Source organism: Phaethon aethereus (genome assembly GCF_964289735.1).
Source record: "Phaethon aethereus genome assembly, chromosome: 11".
NCBI classification, from domain to species: domain Eukaryota; kingdom Metazoa; phylum Chordata; class Aves; order Phaethontiformes; family Phaethontidae; genus Phaethon; species Phaethon aethereus.
This window is the reverse complement of record NC_138587.1, coordinates 21,740,687-21,762,572: the sequence shown is the minus strand read 5'-3', so window position 1 is coordinate 21,762,572 and position 21,886 is coordinate 21,740,687. Positions and strand designations below refer to the sequence as shown.

At 41.4% G+C, this 21,886-nt stretch overlaps 1 protein-coding gene across 2 annotated transcripts in view; it reads left to right on the top strand.

Annotated features, from left to right (window-relative positions):
- Positions 1-21,886, top strand: part of VGLL4 (vestigial like family member 4) — a gene marked incomplete at its 5' end in the record, with an annotated part of 81,813 nt that overhangs the window by 25,017 nt on the left and 34,910 nt on the right. The window contains one exon of one of the 2 annotated variants that reach the window (XM_082004501.1): positions 9,838-10,505. The exons of the other annotated variant lie outside the window; for it this stretch is intronic. Coding sequence (XP_081860627.1) covers positions 10,424-10,505 — 82 coding nt within the window. Of the gene's footprint in view, positions 1-9,837; positions 10,506-21,886 lie in introns of those variants that run through there. 2 annotated transcript variants of the gene reach the window in all.

Below are 21,886 nucleotides of genomic sequence, written 5' to 3'. Positions count from 1 at the left end.
AGAGGGATAAGGAGGTATAAAGGTGAAAGCGTGATCTGCCATTTTATTTTTGGAATTGTGTATCTTTTGATATTGTGTGTGCTTAGGCCCGTCCTGTTGCTACAGGGGTGGTAGCACCCAGAACGAGAGAAGCCTGGCAGCTGCAGCTGCTGTAGAAGTGAAAAGTCAAAGTGAATTTTAAGGCCTGGATTATGAAATATTACACTTTTGATTGGGAAGGGTGGGGAAGTTGTGGTGTGAGAGAGGATGGGAGGCTCTGGAGGGACCAGTAAGTTGAGCTTGAGGAAGAGAGGGATGGAATTTAGGGCAGTTGGAGAACGTCTCTTGAGTAAGGGTGTTGAGATTGTTGGAAGGAGAGAGAGAAGCTTGTAGGTAAGTGAAAGGGGATGTTAAGATGGGAAACACTTTAAAAGGCTGAGGAAATTTTGGAGACGTTGAGAATATTTGTCTTGTTTGGGCAGCATTGAATGTCAGGAATTGATGGCGTGGTAGATATGAGTCTTGGGAAAAGATGTGACATGTGCCCATGTGTCTGCATGCCCGAGTCCTTCTTTGTTGTTAAAAATCTGGTAGTTCTGATCCTTTCCCCTCTACCTCTGTTTTCCCTCCTCAGTAATCGGGGTTAGCATGCCTGTTCCTGCTGACCCTCCCTCCTACTGAACTGTGGCAGTGTCACCCAGCCAGCTGCCACCAAACAGAACGGACAGCAGTTGAGTTCTTCTTGCTTTTCCCCGAGGGGTGACATTAACTGTGGTCAGTCTTCTCTCCCTGCCAACTGTTTGCAGAGAAAGGACAGGAGTGCAGTTATCTTTGAGGACTCCGGCTTCAATGATTGAAATTTGCCCGCTATTTCAGAGTGTGGAGTAAGGAGAGTGACGGGAGGTATGGCCGTATAACAAATGTTTTCCCTGAAAACTGGATTAAAAACAAGCAAGTGATTAAAAAATGGCAAAGCTTTGTGCTCTGGTAGTGTTCACTCTCAAATTACTGCAGCATTTGTCTGTGATTCCACATAGCGTGGGGTAAAATCTGTGGCATGGGCAGCATTTGTCATTTTGACTTCTTTATGGTAGATCAAAAACTACCATTTGGTTTTAAAATGCCATTTTTAGTCTTGTAGTTTGGAAGCCCCATGTTGCTGTTACACTTTCCATGCTGTGCAATGGTCTCTTCTGTTAAAGATGGTGAGTGATCGTTCCCTAAGAAAAGAAGGCTAGTGCCAACGGTGCAGAGAGGGGAAGAGATGTGAAATACACGTGAGTGTAATTCCCAAGACTTTGCTGTTTTGTCAGAAAGCTGGAAGTTAATAACAGTTAAAATATGTGTCTTTTTAAATGAAATTGAAGTGGAAAAAAATATTTAAACCTTCTTGTTTCCATTTTTGGGGTGGGAAAAAAGCAAAAGCACAGTCTCTGTTGAAAACTAGTTTTGATGGAGTATTTTCAGCAGTCTCTAGGTTTGATTTTGAGACTAAAAATGTCCTTTCTGGAAGGAAAAGCATGTTACCTTGTGCACCTGTAGAATTGGAAATTATAACTTCGTTTCACTGGAAAAAGTAGGCTTTCAGCTTCCTAGTAGCGTCACAGCATTCACTGTCAGTACTTGTCAAGGCTTGAGAGCATGAGCTTTTGAGGCCGATGTCTGCATTTTGGGACAGGGAGTGCTGACCACTTTTGAAAGGTTCTCCCTTGTAAAGGGTCTGCAGGGGGTGTTATTTCTCTACTTCCGAGTCCTGTATGTTTGTACTCACGGGCAGCGAGGGCACTCTCTGTGGTAGCTACTGGAATTAATACAATTTTTAACATTCCACATGTGTTACCTAATACTACACACATGCACATGTATATGTGTGTGTATCTATGCAGTTAAAACATGTTCTTTCTTGTATTACTACTTTAAACAATGCAAGGGCAACGCTTTGGTAGCTGAATGTGGTGGTTCTTTTTTCTTGCTTTCTTCTACTCGATCCAGAGGCCAGTAGGTCCATCAGCATCTCGAGCCAAGGCGCTGTTCTCTGGGTGACTGTGTTTTTTGTGAGCACTACGCTTTGCGATTAAGTGCGTGTGTGTCTAGGGGGTTTTGCGTGTGTGTGTGTGTGTGGTAAAATAATTTATTAAGGTCAAATACTTTTTAAATAGTAGAGAACAAGACCCTCAATTGGGAAAGACTAGTCTTAGAACTTGAATGAAATTTCATTTTAATTTAATGAAGGAGTAGGTTGCAAGTTATATGATTGGGTTCTATAATAGGTACTTGTTAACATTTTCATCCTAACGTTTAGGATAAGTAATTACTTTAATGTTTAAAAGCCTAAATTAATTTCTTTTGTAACAAAAGTTGTAATTGCTTTTATTGCATGGTTCTTCACAAGATAGCGTTGGGATTCATGGTTTTATCTCATTTGTAAGGTTGTTACCTGTGTTGCCTCTAATATTGAGTCTTTGTGCAAGCAAGGTCAACTCCACACACTTAAGTAGATTTACATATGTTGACATCTAAGTTGAATTAGGCCCTGTGAGTATATTTTATGTCTCGCCAAGCTAGCTATAAGGGGGAAATCTTTTCAAAGACTTTAGCAATCTTGGAGCTCTTTGCTTTATTTCTGAACCCTGTAATTAGTGGTTTCTTGAAACTGGATTTACTTCTTCCCAAAGCTGAGGGATATGCACAGTAATTTTGAAATCTAGCCTCTAAACATGGTCTGGCTCCTAACTTTTGTAAGTAAAAAGTGTCTTAGATGGCTGAACATCAAGCTGACATAAAGTGGCTTTTTTTCTTTTAATACACTCTTTCTCCCCCCCCCCCTTTTTTTTCCTTCTCATATATTGAAAAAGTATGAAGTATTTTCTTTGCCCTGTTGACACAATATTAGGTCATGGCGAAGTTAACGCTTCACTGTTTGCTTTTGGAGGCTCTGATCGTGTTTGAGACTCTCTGTAGTTCAGGATAAATTATGTTTGTGATTATCATCAACCCTTCAGAAATTTAAATTAGCATGCAAATAACAGGAAAGATTATCAAGATTTTAATTAGCAAATAACAATTTTTCAACCTAGATAAACCAGATGTATCTGTTATGTATTCTAGCTGCATTTTTAAAGCGTTCTTACCTCAGCTTAAAAGAATAAAAAGAGAAAAACAGCAGCAAACACTGAATTGCAAGGTACTACTGAGAAATGAAAAATATTCTTGGTAAACCTGATCTTCCTAGCCTGCTGTTCAGTTTGAGTAAGCAGTCAAAGAATGAGGTCCAGGTAACATCGGGTGCTATTGAACACTTCTCTCATTTGTATTTCACTTCGTAGAACTTGGAAGAGATCGCCTGCCTCGTTGCCTCCGCCGCCCGGCAGTCTTTGGCGATTGTGAAATAGTTATTTCGCTTTAGAAAGATCAGCAGAACGGGTGCTCTGCGTGCTCCTGCTCACCATTTGTTACAAAGCTTTTGAAAACACCTTGGCCTTTGAAACAAGTGGGAGTTACAGCTTTTGTGCCCACAGTAAGAGAACAGAAGGTAATCCAAGGCCGTAGCTCAAGTCCTGGGTCAGCGTGATCCAACTGACGGAAGCGAAGTGAGCTGCTTCCTAAATTGCCGGCTGCTGCTTTCCGGAGACGAGGCTTCATACACTGATAGACATATCATCTATCTGCGCCCATTTTATATTTTGACCCAGAGAGCTAAATGTGGCTATTGTCGAAAAAACCCCAACAAACCACCAAAAGCAAGGGAGAGCTGCAGCGAAGGCTCGTCTGTGCCCTGCCTTTGTCCCTGTCTTTTCTGTCCTCGCATCCTTCGTGAAAACGGTCTATGGTACAACAGAAGGGGCCGCTTAGTTTGGCGTGGGAGACAAATAGCTGATGGGAGGCGATGGAGGGAAAACTGGAAAACAGGGGGAGAGGGTTCTTGCTGATGAGGACAGGCTTTAATTAACCAAAAGCTTTTTGAGTTGTTAAATGTCTTAGAGTGTTTTGATCTGATACGAAATGGCTGGTTCTAAAGTGCTAAATATTTACAAATAAGTTATCTGATTTTTTTAGTTCACATTTACAGTGATACACTTTTAAAAATCTCTGTGTCTTCAGAAAGTGAGTAATACAGAATAAGAACTGCAGTACAGCTAAATTTTTTTTTTATTTTATTTTAAAACCCCCCAAAATCCGGCTCCCAGCCCAGACAAGCCATTATCATCCATTCCTGGGTCCTAGAAGAACTTGCAACTCTAGATAGTCTTGGGCTTCACTATATTTTTGGTTTCCTTGGCAGTTGTCTCTTCATGAGGCCAGTGGGGAAGTGAAACCAGGATGCCTGCTGGCTTGGGCCTCCAGCTTCGTAACTTGAGTTACCTTGCGGTTCATGAGTGTGGATGCACTTAAGTACACATGCACACTCATAACATCTTTCCTTACTAGATACTACTATGTTTGGTTTTTAAGCAGGGTTGCGTAAGTTAGGGTATGACAAGAACGAAAGAGAATATATAAATTATTTTGCTACAACTTAATATTGGACGTAAGTCTAATATTTCAGTCTCAAGCAAGTCCGCTGACAGTAACAAAAACATCTTTTGTTTTCTATAATGTCTGGCATATTGTTGAAACCTTTAGCTAGTAAAGGACAGATAAAACAAGAAGGTGTGCACAGGCTTTAGTTCAGAGGTCTGCCTGGTGGGGCTTTTTTCTTTTTCTCTTCTTTATTTTCAGGCTGTGAAAGGGAGAAGATAGTTTGATGTGTTTAAAACCTATTTGCAATGTACCTTCATGTTTTTTAAAAAAAAAGTGGTCTGGAAGAATGTATGGTTTGATATCTTCTGTTCACTGGTGCAACCATCGTTACTTAACGCTTCGTAAAAAGTATAGAAAGTTGGTACTCATACTGAGCGAAGAGTTCAGTTATGTATTATTCTGTGTGGATCTCAGAGGCACAGCTGTTGAGATAGCTGTTGGCAAGACACTTTAAATGTCATTTTCCTTATCATGCATCTCTGAACTTCCTGCATGTTTAAAACATTTTAACTGTATTTCCTTATCATATCTGAATGTATTTAAAAGCAAACATCCCACCTTGCATCCCATCTTGCCATCAAAAATGAGAATTTTTGTCTACTTTTTTTTCTGTGAAATGTATTCTAACCGAAATAATAAAAACCTAGGTGCTGAGTGCAGCAGCTCTGCAGTTGAGTGTGCGGAAAAGGAAAAGCAGTATTTTTCCTTCAGGCACATCGCCACCTAGCAGCTATTAACTAAAATTTGCTCTTTTTCTGGTTAAAGAAAAAAGGTAAAACTTGCATCTAAGGACTCTTGCTTTATTCCTCCACCTACTTCTTGGAGCATCTTGAGGTATCGGCTAATAGGTGGTATATCATACATGTCTGTCTGACCTCAGGAGCTGTAACAGCTTTTTTTTGTTGTTGTTGGTTTTGTCCATTCAAAAATGGGATTATACTGAGCAATACTGTATGATGTTTTACATCAGAGTGTGTCTCACCTCTATAAAGACTGTATTTTTTTTCTCTCCGTTGCAAAACTGGTCGCTGTAGAACTAGTTCCACTTTGCTGCTGATCATCAAGAGTGAAGTTTCAGTTGTGTCCCAAGTGAATGGCTCGCACCACCATGATTTTTTCAGCCAGTGTCGTGCATTTTCCCACTGAAAGACGTTGTGTGGCACGGAGTGTAGACCAAGCTTGTAAAACTGCTCCAAAACCGTTTTCTCTGGCTCTTTCAGCGCTACTGCCTGCAGCAGCGTCAGGCATGGGAGAAAAGAGAGTAAGGAGAGACGCGGGGAAGCAGAGGACTGGCAGGGTTGGGGCCGGCAGAGGAGGGCAGAAAGGAGTGCTCCAGGGCAGCTGCCTTCAAAACGTTTGTTCTAAAGCAGCTCGATACATGTTTAAGTGCTGTAAAAACCATGTAAACTCTTACTGTCAAATCTGATAGTATGGACCTGGTATATTAAGGCATCGCCATTTTTTTCCTACAAAAATTCAGGTAAACAAACAATACACAATTGTAAGGTGTTTTGTTTTTTGTTTTGGGTTTTGTGGGTTTTTTTAATATTAGGTCCTATTATTCCTGAAATACGCCAGGACTGTGTGTTTTTATAGTGGAAAAGTTCTATCAGCATTTAGGAAGCAGTGACACAAGAATGTACTACGTTCATAACGTGCACTGTAACTTTGAAAAGGTAAGTCTCTCAGGCTTGTTTCACATCTGAAAAATGTTCTGTTCTTCTCATCAGCCATTGGTACAGCCGCATCAGCGCTTTCGTTGGGGCAGATGTTTGCTTTCAGAGTGAATCTCCTGATGGCCCTTCTTTGGCCTCCATCACAGGCTGGTCTCAGCCATCAATTAGATTCTGTTCGGACAAAAAGAAGCTGGTAGAAGTGCCGCAAGGGTGCTCCAGCTGCCAAGGGACCTTGGTCCATCTGACCAGACGTAAGCCGGCGCAGAGGAAGCACACGGAGCGTAGATGGTAGATGCTTGAGCCCGCTGCACCGGTTGCTTCGCGCTACCTCCATAAGCATGCCGCTGCGTTCTCCGACAGGGAGAGCTTTGGCATTTTCTTAGTGTGAGAATCTTCTTAGTGTGACAAGACAGAAATCGTGTCAAAACGCCACCCTAATGCAGGGACTAGCTGTCAAAATACGTATTCAGCCTCCTGGTTTTGACAAGGGTGATTTACCCACTCATTAGAACTCCCCCCCTTTTTTTTTCTTCTCAATTGCTTTCCTTGCCTCAGAATACTTCTGTGCTAGACATTTCTTGTGTGAATACTGAATTTGCTTTTCCATATTAAAGTGAATCCGAAGATCACTAAGAGGTTGAACTATCTCATCTGCGCTGTGGGCTAATTAGAGTCAAATCTACTGTACTTTGATGTGAAGTTCCAGGGCCATTCGGAAAGACACACACAGCTTTTCAGTTACCTCTAGGGGATGCTGTTGTGTTAGAAGTGCCAGTGTTTTATTTTTATATAGAGATACGGGTATTTACCCGCATTACAGAAGAAAACGCATGCAATCCTATAGGAAGTACTGTAGCTAACAGGAAGCAGAGTTACTACAGCACGTAATTGTGTTAGCAGCTACTAATGCGTAGGAGAACAGAACACAGTAACAAAGGTCCTGAGGTGATGTTAGCAGCTTGGTTTTCTGTGTGTGTTGCACCTACCCCGCTGATGCATTGACTAGTGATTTCAGTTCAGTGGAAGGTATCTCCAACTGGTGAAGTGTTTGACAAACAGCAGTCTGAATCAAGCAGTGGGGCATTCTTTGCTGTCAAGAACAGAGTGCTTTACAGTGACCCTGTGTGTATTTAAGGTTAATGTCTGCTGGATTTTGAGCTGTTTTCTTTCAAAGAAAGGTTTCCTATGAATGGATTCTGTTTTTAGAATGCTTGAGATTCATTTATATTGGTTTTTGGTTTTTTTTTTTGCCTTATTCTTTCACTAGACATTGCCTTACTTGCAGTATTGGTATTTTGATTTAGAAATTCATAAAGCTCCCAGTGTTTGGTACCAGTTTATTACTATTTAAAGTGAAGCATCTAAGTTGTTCATTACGCAACATTTGACAAGTGTTAATCATTGTTCACGCTGTACTACTGAAAGCCATTCACACAAAAAGTGATCATTACTGCCTAAAAACCTGTAGGCCAGTGACTACTGGTCTAATAAAGAAGACTTAACTTCTTTATTAGTGTCTGGACAGCAATACTGAGCAGTCAGTGATTTGTAGGCAATACCAAACCTTGCTTTTCCAAACAACTTGAAGAAACATGTATCTTTTGAATATAGAGAGGAATTGATACTGGACTTCGACCTATAATGCCCTTGTGTAGCTGACACATTACGGGCAAACCCTGTCTTGCAGACCACTACTCTAAAGAAGTTTAGAATATTGCTTTCTTTTCTTCCTCATCACCTGCACTTTGTGCAAAAATTTAAGTAGTTTAAGTAGGAAAAATTAAATACTTATCTCTTCTTATTCTTCCCAGGCATCCACAAAATGTGTTGTGGTAATGTAAATTTATGGATGCTCTCTGTACTAAAAACCGTACATATCAGAAATATTTTCCCCAAAAGCTTTGGCTTACTTATGTAAGAAACTTGCATTTCATGGTGAAGAAACGTGCCTCTCTTTTGTTATAAGTTGTTGATATGGATTTTTATCGCAGTTTGCATCTTAAAGAACTAAGACTCCTCTTGATGCCTTTATTAAGTGGCTGGTTTAATCTGAAGCACTGAAGCTACGTAAAACTTCAATTTCCCCAGCTTAAAAATCGTAACGTTCTTCTCTTTATTAAAAACACTTCTCTTTCTGGAAAATGCCATGCACTACCTTGCTCTGGAGGTGTGTGGTTGCAAGTTTTGTGGTAACAAATGCTGCCAGGCAAAAATCCAACTGCAACCTTTTTATTAGGTACCGTTCGAGAAAGGTACTGTTAGCTCAGCGTTAAGGACCCATACATTTTTACACCATGTTAAATTCTTAGAGATTAATGGTGCTTCCAGTTAGGAGAGTACTCTTTTTGCATGTAAATAATCGATAAATGCTTCTTGACCTTCATCGTCCCAGCAATGCAGAATTCCTTTCAGGTGATTTGTTTCCTGCTGTATTGAGGTCAGCACTGTTAGCGGGCGTTCTCCGTCAACCGAAGCGCATAGGTAGGTAAGGCACAGGGCTACTTTTTGTATCTGAAGTGAGCAGAAACCTTATTTGGGTTGTAGGGAATCTTCCTTGGAGATAAATGTCTTATCCCTCTTTACGAGTAGTAACTTCAAATTACCTGGTCTCCGGTATTTTCAGTAGGCTGGGTATTACTGGAATGTCCAGAGCGTTCAAGCAGTATTTTTCAAAATGTCACTCCATGAGTTGCCTCTGTAATGTTAAATCTTCCCCTTCTCTAACAAGAAGGGAGAAATTCTCAACGTGGAAAGCAAAGTTTGTCGTTCATTCTCCCTGACTGCACGCTCTTGCGTCTACGCTTAAAACTCTCCATCCCGGGAAGGCAGGGATGAGTGATGTTCCACGGGCCGAGGGAGGCAGAGGGAAGACTAGGACTCCCGTTAGCTTTTTCGTTCGTTTGTTCGCCTCAGCCCAAGCTTCCCCGGTGTTTATTTCTCTTTTTCTCTCAAATCGGACTTGAGGTGCTGATCAGCCGCAGGGAACGCGAGCCATACAGATGTTCTGCCCTCTTACCGTGAGTCGCGCACATCTGTATAAGCAGCCGGAGTCGTCGTCGTGGAGGCTGGGCCTGCAGAAGGGCTGACCACATCCTGAGACGAGAGCCGCGGCCGTAAAAATCTCCATCACTTGTGTCGTCTGAACCGGAGCTTTAACGGCCGTTGAAAGGCCAGAGCGCAGGGCTGGTAGCCTCTGAAAAACCCGACTGTAAGGGTGTCCTGACCCGCAGCGGCGCGCGCGGGTCTGTGCGTACAGCTATGCCTGCGCTACCTCGTGTCGTTACTTTTAATTGTCTTTGTCGCACCAGAGCCGCTGTCCTGTTCCGTGACTGTAAAATCGCATTATTTTTCACCGCAGCAGTATCGGGATTTGTCTGAGGCCTGGCTGGGAAGTTAAGTAAAGGTTTAAGAGAAAGAATTAATTTTAAACAGATGGATTTAGCTTGGTTCTCCCGCTCAGCAGCCCGATGAAGCAGTTGCTCTGGAGTGCTTGCAGAGGGCCCGGGTCTGCTCCGGCCCCCTCTCCAGGGGAGGCCCCTCTGCTCCCCAGGCTGCCCCTGCTTCCCTCCTTCCTCCTCCTCCTCCTCCTCCCGTCAGGCGCGCCTCCGCCATGGCCCCTTCGGCGCAGGCCCCTTCGGCGCAGGCCCGCCGCCTCTTTCTTTCAAACACTCGGTGCATTTAGAGCCTGATCTTGTGCAGAAAATATCCCTGACATTTGAGGCGCTCCGGGGATTCAGGGCGCAGGCGCAGTCCGCCCCGCCTGCTAGCGAGAGGAAGCTGGTTTACATAGGAGTCATACCAGGCATAGCCTGCATGTCAGCGCAGTGAACTTGCAGCGGGCTGTGAGCAGGACGAGCGTGTCTTTGTCCCAGGAAATTTCCCCTGTTTCTGCTTGCTTGCTTTCCCCCCTCCCCCCCCTCCGTGTTTTTTTTTTTGTTTTGTTTTGTTTTTGGTTCGGTTTGGTCATTTTTTAATTGGAAAAAGATTTGAAAAGTTTTTTAGACAGTTGTCTTTGCATTGAAGGACACAGTATACTTTAGTTTTCAGAAGTTTGGAAGGGAGAGTGTGTGTGTGTTTTAATCCCTCCGACTTTCCTTTAATATACTTTGTTTTGATTAGCTGAAGGCTGGGCCTTGTGCTAGCAAAGTTTAGGAAGCCGGGAGCACACTCGGCACCGTTCGCCTGGCTTCCTTCTCCCTCAACCTGGGCGAAAGCAAACAAGCTGGTCTTTTTTGCTAGCCCGATAAATGCTATTTATGAAGATGGACCTGTTGAACTACCAATACTTGGACAAGATGAACAACAATATCGGCATTCTGTGCTACGAAGGTAATGGTTTCATTTCATGAAGCGTCTTTTTGTCGGGTGTGTTTTCTGTTGTTTGTAAGCAGGAATTCTTCCTCTTGAGAGGAAATCTGTACTGTTGGTTGTGAGATACCTTGCACTCTGTTGTTGTTAAGGCTTTGTTTGAGGGAGGGATTTTTTTTTTTTCCTTTTAATTTTTCTGCTCTTTTTTACAAAGAGCATTTTTAGTGTTGATTTTATTTTTTCTTAAAGATAACAGTGGGAAGATTAGTTTAAAGGACCGTGTTGCTCTCGCGGAGGGCAGGAGTTTTTGTTCGTAATTTCTGCAGCTGCAAAAGAAGTCGTTCGTAAGATGGGCGTGAGAGTTAGCGTGTCCGTTTCTACTTGAGACCCAGCCTAGCAGTTGGGCATTGCCACTTCTGGACACAAAAGACGTCTTCAGACAGCGAGGCTTGAGGCGTTCTCCGCAGCGGCTGGGCAGTCCTGCCCCGGGTTTCACGGCAGGGCCACGGCGCTGGCGGTGGCACGGAGCGGCCCGTTGTTTGGCTTGCACACCCCTCCTTCCACACAACCACCCCACGCTGGGGAAAGAATTACCCAACTCGCTGGAAAACATAGGGTTTCTTTTCCTCTTTGCGGGACTCTGAATTTTACGTGTGTCGTCTTCAGCTAATGTGGGCTGGCGTTTGCTGCTCATATTGTGAGCATTAATAGTCCTGTTTGGAAGTTGCTTGAAGTAATGGGGCAAAATCAAGTTTCTTAATCTAGTGGAGTGTTATCTACGTGCAGTTTGAAGAAGTGGTTATGGCTTGGCTTTGACTGGAAAGAAAGGCACCACTGAGCTAATTCAGCTTGGCACTAGAACTGTTTTTGCTGTAGCCACACACAAGCATTGCAGAAATCTTTCTTCTGATTCAGCAAGAACATTTTCCATGTTCATTTGGAAAATAAACTTGCTGTAGTTGTCAGGGAAGAAAGGAGTATACATAGGACTAGGAGCTAGCTATCCATGCTCTTCAGAAAAGGACCAGGCCAGAAGACATGGAGCTGAACCTCACTTTGGAAAATACCATCTTTTCTATCATTAAATCAGCATGGCCACATTTCTTTCCTTTGGGAAGTGGAGAGGCTCCCTGCAGAACTGTTAATATCTCTTTTTTTTTTTTTCTTTTATTTTTCTTTTTCTTTCCTGCACAAATATGTACATGTTTGCTTGAATAAAGCTCTTTTACACAAGATTGAGCTTGCCCATCAGTACTGAAATAATACAAAGCTGGGATTCAGTAGGGTTGAATTTTCAAGCTCTTTCTTATCCTGTGCTTTCTTCATTACAGCAAGAAAAATAGTTTAAAAAAAAAAAAACCACAGAGGGTGGGGGGAAGAACAACTTGCGGAATCCTTTAACTTTTTCATTGCTCTCTGTAGTAACCAGTGCTTTATTTGGAAGCAATTGACAACTTCTGATGAAGACCATGAAGTTTTGCATAAAATTCTACTTACGTGGTATGCGTTCCTGAGTGTTTTGTTGACTCAGGCAGAAAAACTGTAGTTTTGGCTCATTAGTTCAATTCATTATAATTATACCTAATATCTATGGAAGATTCTTTCCAGCCCTTTTTTTCCACCACCCTCTTCTCCAATAATTGTTATTTAACCAGGTCTTAGCTTTAATAGTTCAAAGGCAAAATAACAGCTTAAGGAATACACTCTACTATAGCAGTCTTTGTTTAATTTAAACATCTGTTGCTATTTCCTTATTATGGAAGTTAACGTTTTTAACACTAAAATAAACACACCCAAAATGAAGAAAAGAAAAGCAAAACTTCAGTGGTGTTTATAGTGAGGTGTTTATATCTCAGTGGTTTAAAAAGTATAAACACTGGCAACATCTGCACTGAACTCAAAGGGTGTTTCAGAGATGCCTACAGATCTTCCTTGCCTCTGCAATAGTATTTATTTTGTGAGTTGTGTCAGCAATGATGGATCTTGTCTTTTCAAAGACACTGCTGTGGTAGTAGCTATATTGACAACAAAGTGCCCTTTCAAACTCAATTAATTAGGATTTATTGAAGGTCATACTTGAACTACTTATAAATAGATGCCTTCCCTAAAAGTACTTTTGCAGATGTTAGGATAAGGTATAAATGCATTGTATGATGTGAAAGTAGGTTTGTAATTTCAGAGGAAAGAACTATGGACCTATGCCACAGGAAACAAATGAGATGGGTTCCATATTCCTTTAGAATCTCTCTTGAAACACTGGCTTTTGCTCATTGAGATAATTGGGATGCTGGTGAAATGTGTCATTATCATTTTATGAGGTTCACTAGCGGTTTTAATCTTTCACCTCTGGCACAAGCTACTGGAACTATGTGCCATTGATTTGTAGCTGCAGCTTATGGATGAGAGATGTATTGGTACACAAGAAATAGGAAAGGTCCTTCCATCATGTGCATTTGGCAGCCCTTTAGTTCAACATGGAGTAGAAGAATATAATTTGCATCCCAAGACGAGTCCTGCTTTTTCTTGCCCAGCAAGAGTTAGAGAGAGCAATTTGTTATCTGCAACCTTCAGGCTACTGAGTTAACGCCAGCACTTGGTTAGTCTTCCTTGACTGGTAGGTGCAGGAAACCTCAGCTTTGTCTTAATCTCATTCTGCTCCTAAGTAGTGTCATTCATGATCACGCTCCAGTGAGTATGGGAACATTTATCGACGGAGTGCTGGTTAGTTCATGAACCGTATTTCTGATTTTGGCTTACTCAGTGGTGGTCTGGGGAAGAAAGTAGAATGGCGACTAATATGGTGGGATCTGCTTCACGGACAGAAAAATGTCCTTTTGTTGAGGTTGGGGGGGAAATGGGAGGTCTAGAAGTTCTGCCATTAACCATTAAGAAGTAGTGCTGTGTTGCAGATTTAGCTGACCGCTTTGTAGTATGGAACCTTAACTGAAGTTGACTGTTTTCTAGAACATAAGAAAATTTTTTTTTATTATTTTTACTGTGAGGATGGCCTAACACTGGCACAGGCTGCCCCGAGAGGTTGTGCAGTCTCCATGTTGTGGAGATACTCAAAACCCGACTGGACACAGCCCTGAGCAACCTGCACTAGTTGAGCCTGGTTTTGAGCAGAAGGTTTGGACTAGATGATCTCCAGAGGTGCCTTCTAGCCTCAACACTTCTGTGATTCTGTAATGTGATGGAAGGTTCTGCGTACTCACATAATTAAGACAGCCACAGCCAGCAAAAGCATTATAACCAGCGATGAGGTGAGAGGGTTTTTGAATGGGGGTCCATAACTTTGAGCTGCAGAATAAAGCCATTTCCTTTCCTTAGTGTTGTTTGTTTTATACTGGTAATTTGTGCCCTTTTGAGTGTTTTCTTAATATTATTACTAGCTTTGAGCTCCTCATGATGCCCCATGATAATCTCAACTCTGATGCTTTTGGATGAAAATCTTAATTTTAACAACACGGTGGGTTTTTAGCAAGTTGCATAAAAGAGAATGTTTGAGTTTTGGCTCCCCCTCTGGTGAAAGAAAATTTGTAAATCATTCAAATGAGAATGTCTAGTGTTTGCCAATGGGAAAGTGACAGTTATATTAGCAACGATCAACCATTTCGAGCAATTTATTGTAATATATTTGGTGCAATAAGAAAGGAAAGAAGAAATAATTAAGAGAATTGTTGACTCGGCATCTGGATGCTGATTGTTAGCATGAATACATCTGATCTCATCCTAGTAAACATTTGCTGCCAGTGACGAACAATGGCCAGTTTAATGAGTAGTGCTTTCTTATCATTGTTTTCTTCCTAATGAGCTCAGAGACCTCAGAAAACTCTTGGGAGACTGTCGTCCTCGCTGAGGTGCAAAGGCCATGAAGCAGGACCATTCTGTACCAGCCTGGCATTCCCAGTGCTTCCTATCAAATGACAAGCACTTGGTCCGGGCATGTATTCAGAGGTAGAACATCTGCATCTTGTTTTGCAATGGAAACTCACTTAACTTGAGCTGAATATTCTTCCTCCGAGAGCCTTGTGTGTGAGGTAATGGCAGGAGGGCTCAGGGTTAAACAAAACAAATGGCCGGTGATCCTGCTCCTTGACTAGCGCAGGGGCAGTCCAGCAAGTTTTGGCTCCTCGTTTCACCCAGAGCATGTATGAGAAGGTGCAGTCTCCGAGCAGAAGATCTGTTTCGGTTGTGTTGTTTATCTGAGGGAGCGCACAGATGGTTGTGTGTTGGAAGGCAGATTTCTGCCCGCCTCCCTCTCCCTCCCGTGTTCAAATGCTTTGTGTTATTGCTGCATTCTCAAGGCTTGAACTGCCGTGCTGGGAAAGGTATAAAGAAATGCAATAAGATGCTAAGAAATCCCCCAGGCATGTTATGAGACTTGGAGCACTCAAAATAGTTATATGGAGTTCTCTGGACAGTCCAGAAGACTGGCTTTTTTTAATGAAGAAAATTGGATCCAGATTTCTAGAAAAACACCCCTTTTTGGTTTCAGGACAGCTTACATTAGTTAGTGGCACATTACATAATTATTTCACGGACTTCCTGTAACAATGAACGTTAGCTGGCCGCAGCACTGCGCTCGCACGCCTATATATCTTCTTGGGCCACCGTGAGGCATTTTGAACATATGTGTATCTTCCCAGAAAGGCCAGGTTAGACGTTTGATATCAAGGGAGGAGCCTGACACAGATTCTGCTAACTTCATTTGCTTTTTAATGAAATATAACATGTTTTCTTAAGTTCTGAAGAACAGTTTCCATCAGTTTTCTTTGCTGACCTTGCATTTTACTCTGGGTTTGTAACATCAGTTTCTCCTATTAACTCCAAAGTTTGGTTTCATTTCTAAAGATATCAAATGACTTTAACACTATTCTTCTATTAAGAATTAGTGGAATAATAAATGGGATAAAAATCTCCTTCATGGTAAATTAGGTGTTCTTACTTGTAATGCAGTGTAAAATTTCTGTTCAAAGTCATGTAAATTAAGATGCACCTACGGAATGTTCCCCATTTGTAGAACGTTCTGTGGGTTTTGCTTTTTCAATGTCTTTTCTCTTCAGGAAAAAACGAAGAGCTCCAACTTCACAGTTGGGCTTTTCGTACTCATTTCCTCCTAGCACGAAGTTGGGAATATCCTTTTCAGCACTGACATCAAAATTCAGTTTATTTTCCTCATTCATCAAAGGCAAGATAGATTTAGGTCATCCTTAAGCATTTTTTTTTTCCCTGGAGATCTGTTGTTTTCCTCACCCTTGATGCTAGTTCAGCATTTGTACCAAGAACTCAAACAAGGAGATTAAAAAAAAACAAATGTAGTAGTGGGTTATCCCACAACTTTCAATAGATAAGATAGGCAGCACATTTTTTCTGAGATAAAAGGTAGTGAGGTTTGTAGCAGTAAGTTCAATTCTGTGTTAATGAGCAATTTGCTTAAAGGCTGTAACTTGTTACTCACAAGTCAGATTTGTTACAGTGCCAGGTCTCTTTGGATATAAATCCAGGGATTTTAGGAGACATTGAAAAAGCTTAAATTGCTCCAGAGTTTGAACAATACACTGCATTGTATGGAGAACTGTTAGAGAAAAAATAAAGCTTAAACAACAGTCTTCATTGTGTGGCATCTGAAATTATGAATGAAAAAGTTCATCCATAGGTATTGGTTTTGCCTTTTTTAAATATCTGCTTTGCATGAAAATAGTTTCTATTAATTTCTTCTTGAGGATTAATACAGATGGGTCTTTATATTTGATTTTGGCTGAATAGACTACAGAGTTTTAACATGCTGCATGCAGAGAGTGTGCCAAGCAATTTAGCAAAGTTGTTTACACTAACAATAATCCAGCAGGACAGAGCCTATAATTTTTCACTGATAATAGTATGAGGTAGGGATGAATACAAGTTTCTGGAGGAGTGTTTACAAAAATGGTATTATACTTTTCCAGTGTTAAGGAATCATGAGTGTGTTTGGTTTTAATGTCTTTTTTAAAGGCAGCCAATTTTTTCTTCATTGTGCAGTCTGTATCATCTCCCTGAAAATTACTTTACAAATCAGCATGGAACGATTGCTGGACATAGAGTCATTGTTTCCCTCGACTTTCCGTCAAAGCCATGCGCTTTGGCGCATAACTGACCGTGTGATAGAGCACTGCTAGATGTTGTTGTATAAGCACTGTGCCGGGACTGTGGGTGCGCTACCATACACACCACGAGTGCCGCGATGCACAGTTTTAATGCCCTGGAGGCCGATTTCTCTTGGTGCTGCACCTAACGGCTTTTTTGTTTGTTTGTTTTTGGTAAGAAAGAGCTGAGGTTCTCATGCCTATCTCTGTAAGTCGATGTAATGGCGCACGTAGCTTGGTGTGTACTGGCAGGTACCTTGGGAGTCAAGGAGAGGCCACAGATTATCCAGCACGAGGTTAATTTTGAACAGGCAGTTGAGCTCTTAATTAGGGTTGTCTCTGTCAACCTCATGTTACAGATGGATGGAGTAGGAAGAGTTTTATTCTTAACATGAGCAGTAGTTTGGCATTGATTCGAAGGTAAGGCAAGCTTGGAGTGTTTTAGTTGTTAGAAAAGAGCTGTGTGCAGCGTTTCCTTGTATAACCTTGGTGAAGTTGAAGTGATGGTGTTCCTGGGACCACCGCAGCATTGGTTCTAAGCAAAGACAAAAGTCATCCAGAAACTTCAGTGAGGTGGTGAGTCTTCGTCAAAGGTCTTTAGATATCTAGTTTTAATAGGAATGGAAGACCTGAAAATGTCAGGTAAAAAGTAATCCGAATGTGGGGCACAAAAGCGTGAAACGGAGTTTAGAATGTTTCCTTTACCTAAATTTCATGGCACTGTGTGGTATCAGATTATTTAATAAAGTAACACTTTTCTTTTTTCATTGCTTTTTAACTTCAGCGTTGCTAGTATGAAGAACTTGTTAAACATAGTAGTGCATGGTGCAGTCCAGCTTTTCCCACCAAAAATGTCAGGTGGGGAAAAGATCACCCACAATGGATGGGGCAGCTAATGGGATAAAGTGGAATGTTACAGCCTCTGTGGCATAGGAGGAGGAAAGAAAGTATGCCTTCGGCAGTAGGTGCCAGCTTCGTTCCTTCACAAAAAAAGGTCACTCCTGTCTTTTCATGATACGCGTTGTTACAAGTGTCAATCTTTGATTGTTTTAAGACATGTTCTTTTTCACTCCTCATAATTTTGGAGTGTTCCTTGTCAACTGTGAGAATCAAGCGTTGTAGTGTGTAACTTTCCTCCTATTCTTCCAAACGTTGCTAGCGGGTTCCAGGAAATATATTTGCTCTCCCAGGAAAAGTTTGGAACCAGTTGTGTTTAAAAAGCAGTAGTTTTTCCTGGAAACCCATTTGACAGGGCAGGCATGGAAACCACTCAGCATTACACCTCTCCGGTTTGCAAGACTTAATAGTTACTCCTCAGCATGCAGAAATAGGGTCTTTGCCTTTAAACATGGGTTGTAGTTAGAAGTAAGAGAGATTTAGTAATGAGCCTATTTGTTTTTGCCCAGGATAGGAATGGCACTGCTGTATGCGAGTATAAGCTGATACTGAAATATTTATTATTTTTTATTTTAACCAAAAATCACAGAACAGCAGATAGGCAATAGCCTTTGTAGTTACCATCTACGAAGCGCCCAGCCCAGCAATCCTTTGCGTAAGAGTGAAAACCAAAGCTGCTAAGAGGATCTGTTGGTGTAGCGGTTGACTTTTTGGGAATGAGTATTTACTTGTTTTAAAAATGGCATTAGTGCACTCTGGTTGCACTTTGGAGATGGTATTGTGACTTCTAACGTTGTTACTTGGTTGTTAATGTTTAATATGTCTCGCCTTCTGAACATAAATTCAGATATTTGTAAAATCAGCAGGTTTTGACACTTTCAGAACATTATTGTTTCTTGGCTCCAGACTACTAAATCGGAGCTGTCTTTGCTGTGATGCATTGCTAATTGTAATTAAATGGCCATATGAAGAAAATCAAAGTTGTCCAGTCAAAAGGAAGTGTATTTCTATGAATCTAAATTACCTAGGAAGACCAGTAAATGCCACACAAGAGCTAGCCAAGTAAAATAAGACTATTTCATTGTTCTGTTTATATTCTCTGGAAAGTAATCGGTTCTAAAGCAGGAGCTCTACAAAAAGTATTCTTAGCATATAGGAAAAAAAAAGTTGACATAACTATGGCACCTCCTTTGTGGTGGTTTTATACAGAACAGATTAAATGAAGATGAGCTGAGGGAAGGGGTGTGTGATTCATATAGGACAAGTTTGAACTCGGCCAGTTTCTTGGGTTTAGTATAAATATTTATGGCATTGAAGGGGATTTTTTTTTTAATATGCTTCCTTGTGCTCCGGATCTTTTAGCTGTCCTCCTCAGACATCTGGTGTGCATTGCTGCTTGTTTAACCCCCACCCTTCAGTTTTCATGCTGTGGCATCTCGGAGAGCTATCGCAGTCACTCTGTGGTTGGCGTAAATTAAATCTCCCAGAGCCAGCTGGGAGAATGCTGACGTGCACACTTTTCCTGCTGAATGCTCCAAAACCAGTGGCTAGAGTTAGAGGTGAACACTTTGCTCTTGTCTTGCTGTAGGCATCATACTGAGCTATTTTCCAAAGGTGTCAGAAATAGGAATTCCAGCATTAGCAATGATGTTTACAGATTCTTTACTAGTTTCTCTGTCTTAGAAAGATCTTTTCTTATCAATGTTTTATAATAAACGAATCTAACTTAGCTCATCAGCAAAAAAAATTGTCGTCTTTTAAAAAATCCCTAAAAGTCCTAATTCCTAAGACTGTAACTGCTCTGAGGTATATTAGGCTTGCCTTAAGAGCTAATCTGTGCCTGTACGGAGTTTATCCTTGTAGTACGGTGAATTGAACACTACCCTATTTGGTTTCAAGTGTTTCTCAATGAGTCCATTTAGAATCAAGTATGATAACACACACTTTAATACTCATTGTACTGTATTTATGTATATATATTTTTTTTTTTTTTTAATCCTCTCTGCAGAATCCTAGTCCTCACAGAAGCCTAGTTAATTCAACTTTTAGCTACCCCCACAAAATAAATAGTGAACATTATCCTTATTTACGGAGGGGGAAAAAAGAGCTATAATTGTTTAGATTCATGTAAGTCAGGGACAAAGCTGACAGCAACATTCAGAGTGCCTCGATTGTAAAACTTTGCCATAGCTGCTAAACCTTACTGTGATCTGTTAGTAAATGAAAAGTGTTTTTTGAAATGAAAACCTGTTTTGAGATGTGCAAATAAAAATTGTAATTCATCAGCTAAACAGATAAAGACTCTGATCTTTGAGACTTGGACTGATGCTATATGGACTAGATGCTTGCTTTCTGCTCAGTAGTCATGGAGGGACAGGAGCTTTTGGACTAAAATCTCCTGTGACTGTGGCTCATCTATAGTAGACCCCTTCTGGACTGAGATGATTTGGGGGAAGTAGTTGAGTCTTTTTAGCTGATTCAAGGCATGAGGTCTTACAAAAAGATAGTGGGATGGAAGAATTTCAAGTTCCCCTATTTGAGCTGCAGGACCTCTGCGGGTCTGTTCTTTTATATTTGAGGCCTGTTGAGTTGCATAAAAAGGTGTGTGCCTGCTGATGCCAGCAATTAATTTTATATTCTCTTCAGAAGATGAGTTGGGCTAAGAAAGTTCAATTAAATAGCAGTCCAACTGTGGTCATGCAATGCACGGCTTGGCAACAGGCAAGCTGATAACCCATTTATGACCTAAAGCAGTGCTTCCGAACCTTTTTAATTAATAACAGTGTCTCGCTGCCCCTGAAGTGGCTGTTTGGTTCCATTAAAAACTTCACAGTGGTATTTAACAGAGTGCCTGCTTAATTACGTGGCAGAACATCTTTAAAGTGTGATGGAAGGTAGCGATCCGCAGCAACGTTTCGGATGTACATCATTCAAGTAAAATGGGGAAGGATTTAATAGATAATTAACTGGGGAGTGATATCATAGTAATGTAGTGAGAGATTTAACTTCTGGATCCTGTGAAGCTAGTATCATGTGAATGGTGGGACACAGACATACAACTGACATTTTTTGTTACCTTCGTTTTATCGACCCATCTGCACTTCCCTGTCTTTGCTGTGTTTTGTCAGGAAGGAGCTGCTTCTGCAACTTCGAAATAAGTAAGGAGCCTGGAGTGAAGTGAATCAAAAGGGAGATTCAGCTAAAGACTAGTAGGTGTAGGGAGAGGAAGACAAAGCCCTAATTAAAGGTCTTTGAGAAGTAGAGTGTTACTTTGGTCCTGCTCACCCATTACAATCCCATGACTGTCAAGATAACTTCAAAAATACGAACTTCTGCTTGTTCCTTGCTTTTCCAAGAGTTCTGGAAAACCTGCTCTCGGTGCCCAGAGAACTGTGAGAAAGGCTGTCCAGGCAGCATGTAATTTCTTGGTAGCAAACACAATCCCTCCCTCTGTCTTTACTGCCTTAGCTTCCCCTTGGAGAGAACATTTATTTTAAGTGACCCTGCAGTTTGGCCCCATAAACCACCCTCCTTCTTGTGAAGTAAACAGTCCAGATATGATTTAGACAGTGCTCCCATCTATCTCTTAGCACCATGGGGTTGTCTTCCCTTTTATCGCTCCGAACCTGACAACCTCTAGCAATCTCAGTCGCTGTGTAGTAGTGCTGACTATTGGAGTGGGTAGGAGCATTAATTCAGATCCAGTATCTTCAGTCCTTTTGAGGACAAATTAATAATGTTCTCTGGTACCAGGTTTTTCACAACTGAATGTTCTAGTGGAACAATGGTTTTCAAGCTCTTGTACTCTGTGGTCACCTCTGATTTTTCTGTGGATCTCTTCATAGCGAGGTGTTTTTTTCCCCAGTAAAATTACTCATTTTAGTCGCAAGTCATGAACTCAAGATTAAAAACTGCTATGTCAGAGGAACAAAATTAATTGTATCTTTTTCCATAGTGGTGGTGTGTGCCTGTTTGTCTGTCTGTTTTGGAAGACAATCCTTTCAGGAACAATGGTAGTATTTGGGATTTTTGATGTACGTTTCTTCATACCAGCATCGGCCCCCCTGGAGAAATTACATGGCATCCTTTCCTCTCCGTGTCATGAGCCACACTTTCTCTGGGCTTTTCTAGAAGATGAAGCCTTCACAAGTTTTTGGTTATTAAAACACTACATGTGATAACATCTGAGGAAGACTACAGGGTTGTGTCTCAGAATAATACAAAGCCAGCGGGTTGAAGGATCTATGTTCTCCAACCTTGTGGTGCTCATGATGAGCTTGAGTTCATTCTCTTCTATTGGCTGAGGCACTGGCTGCGTCGTATCTCAGCCTACTGCCGTCAGTTACAGGAAAACCCTGCAAATAAGGAGTTGGCAAGCTG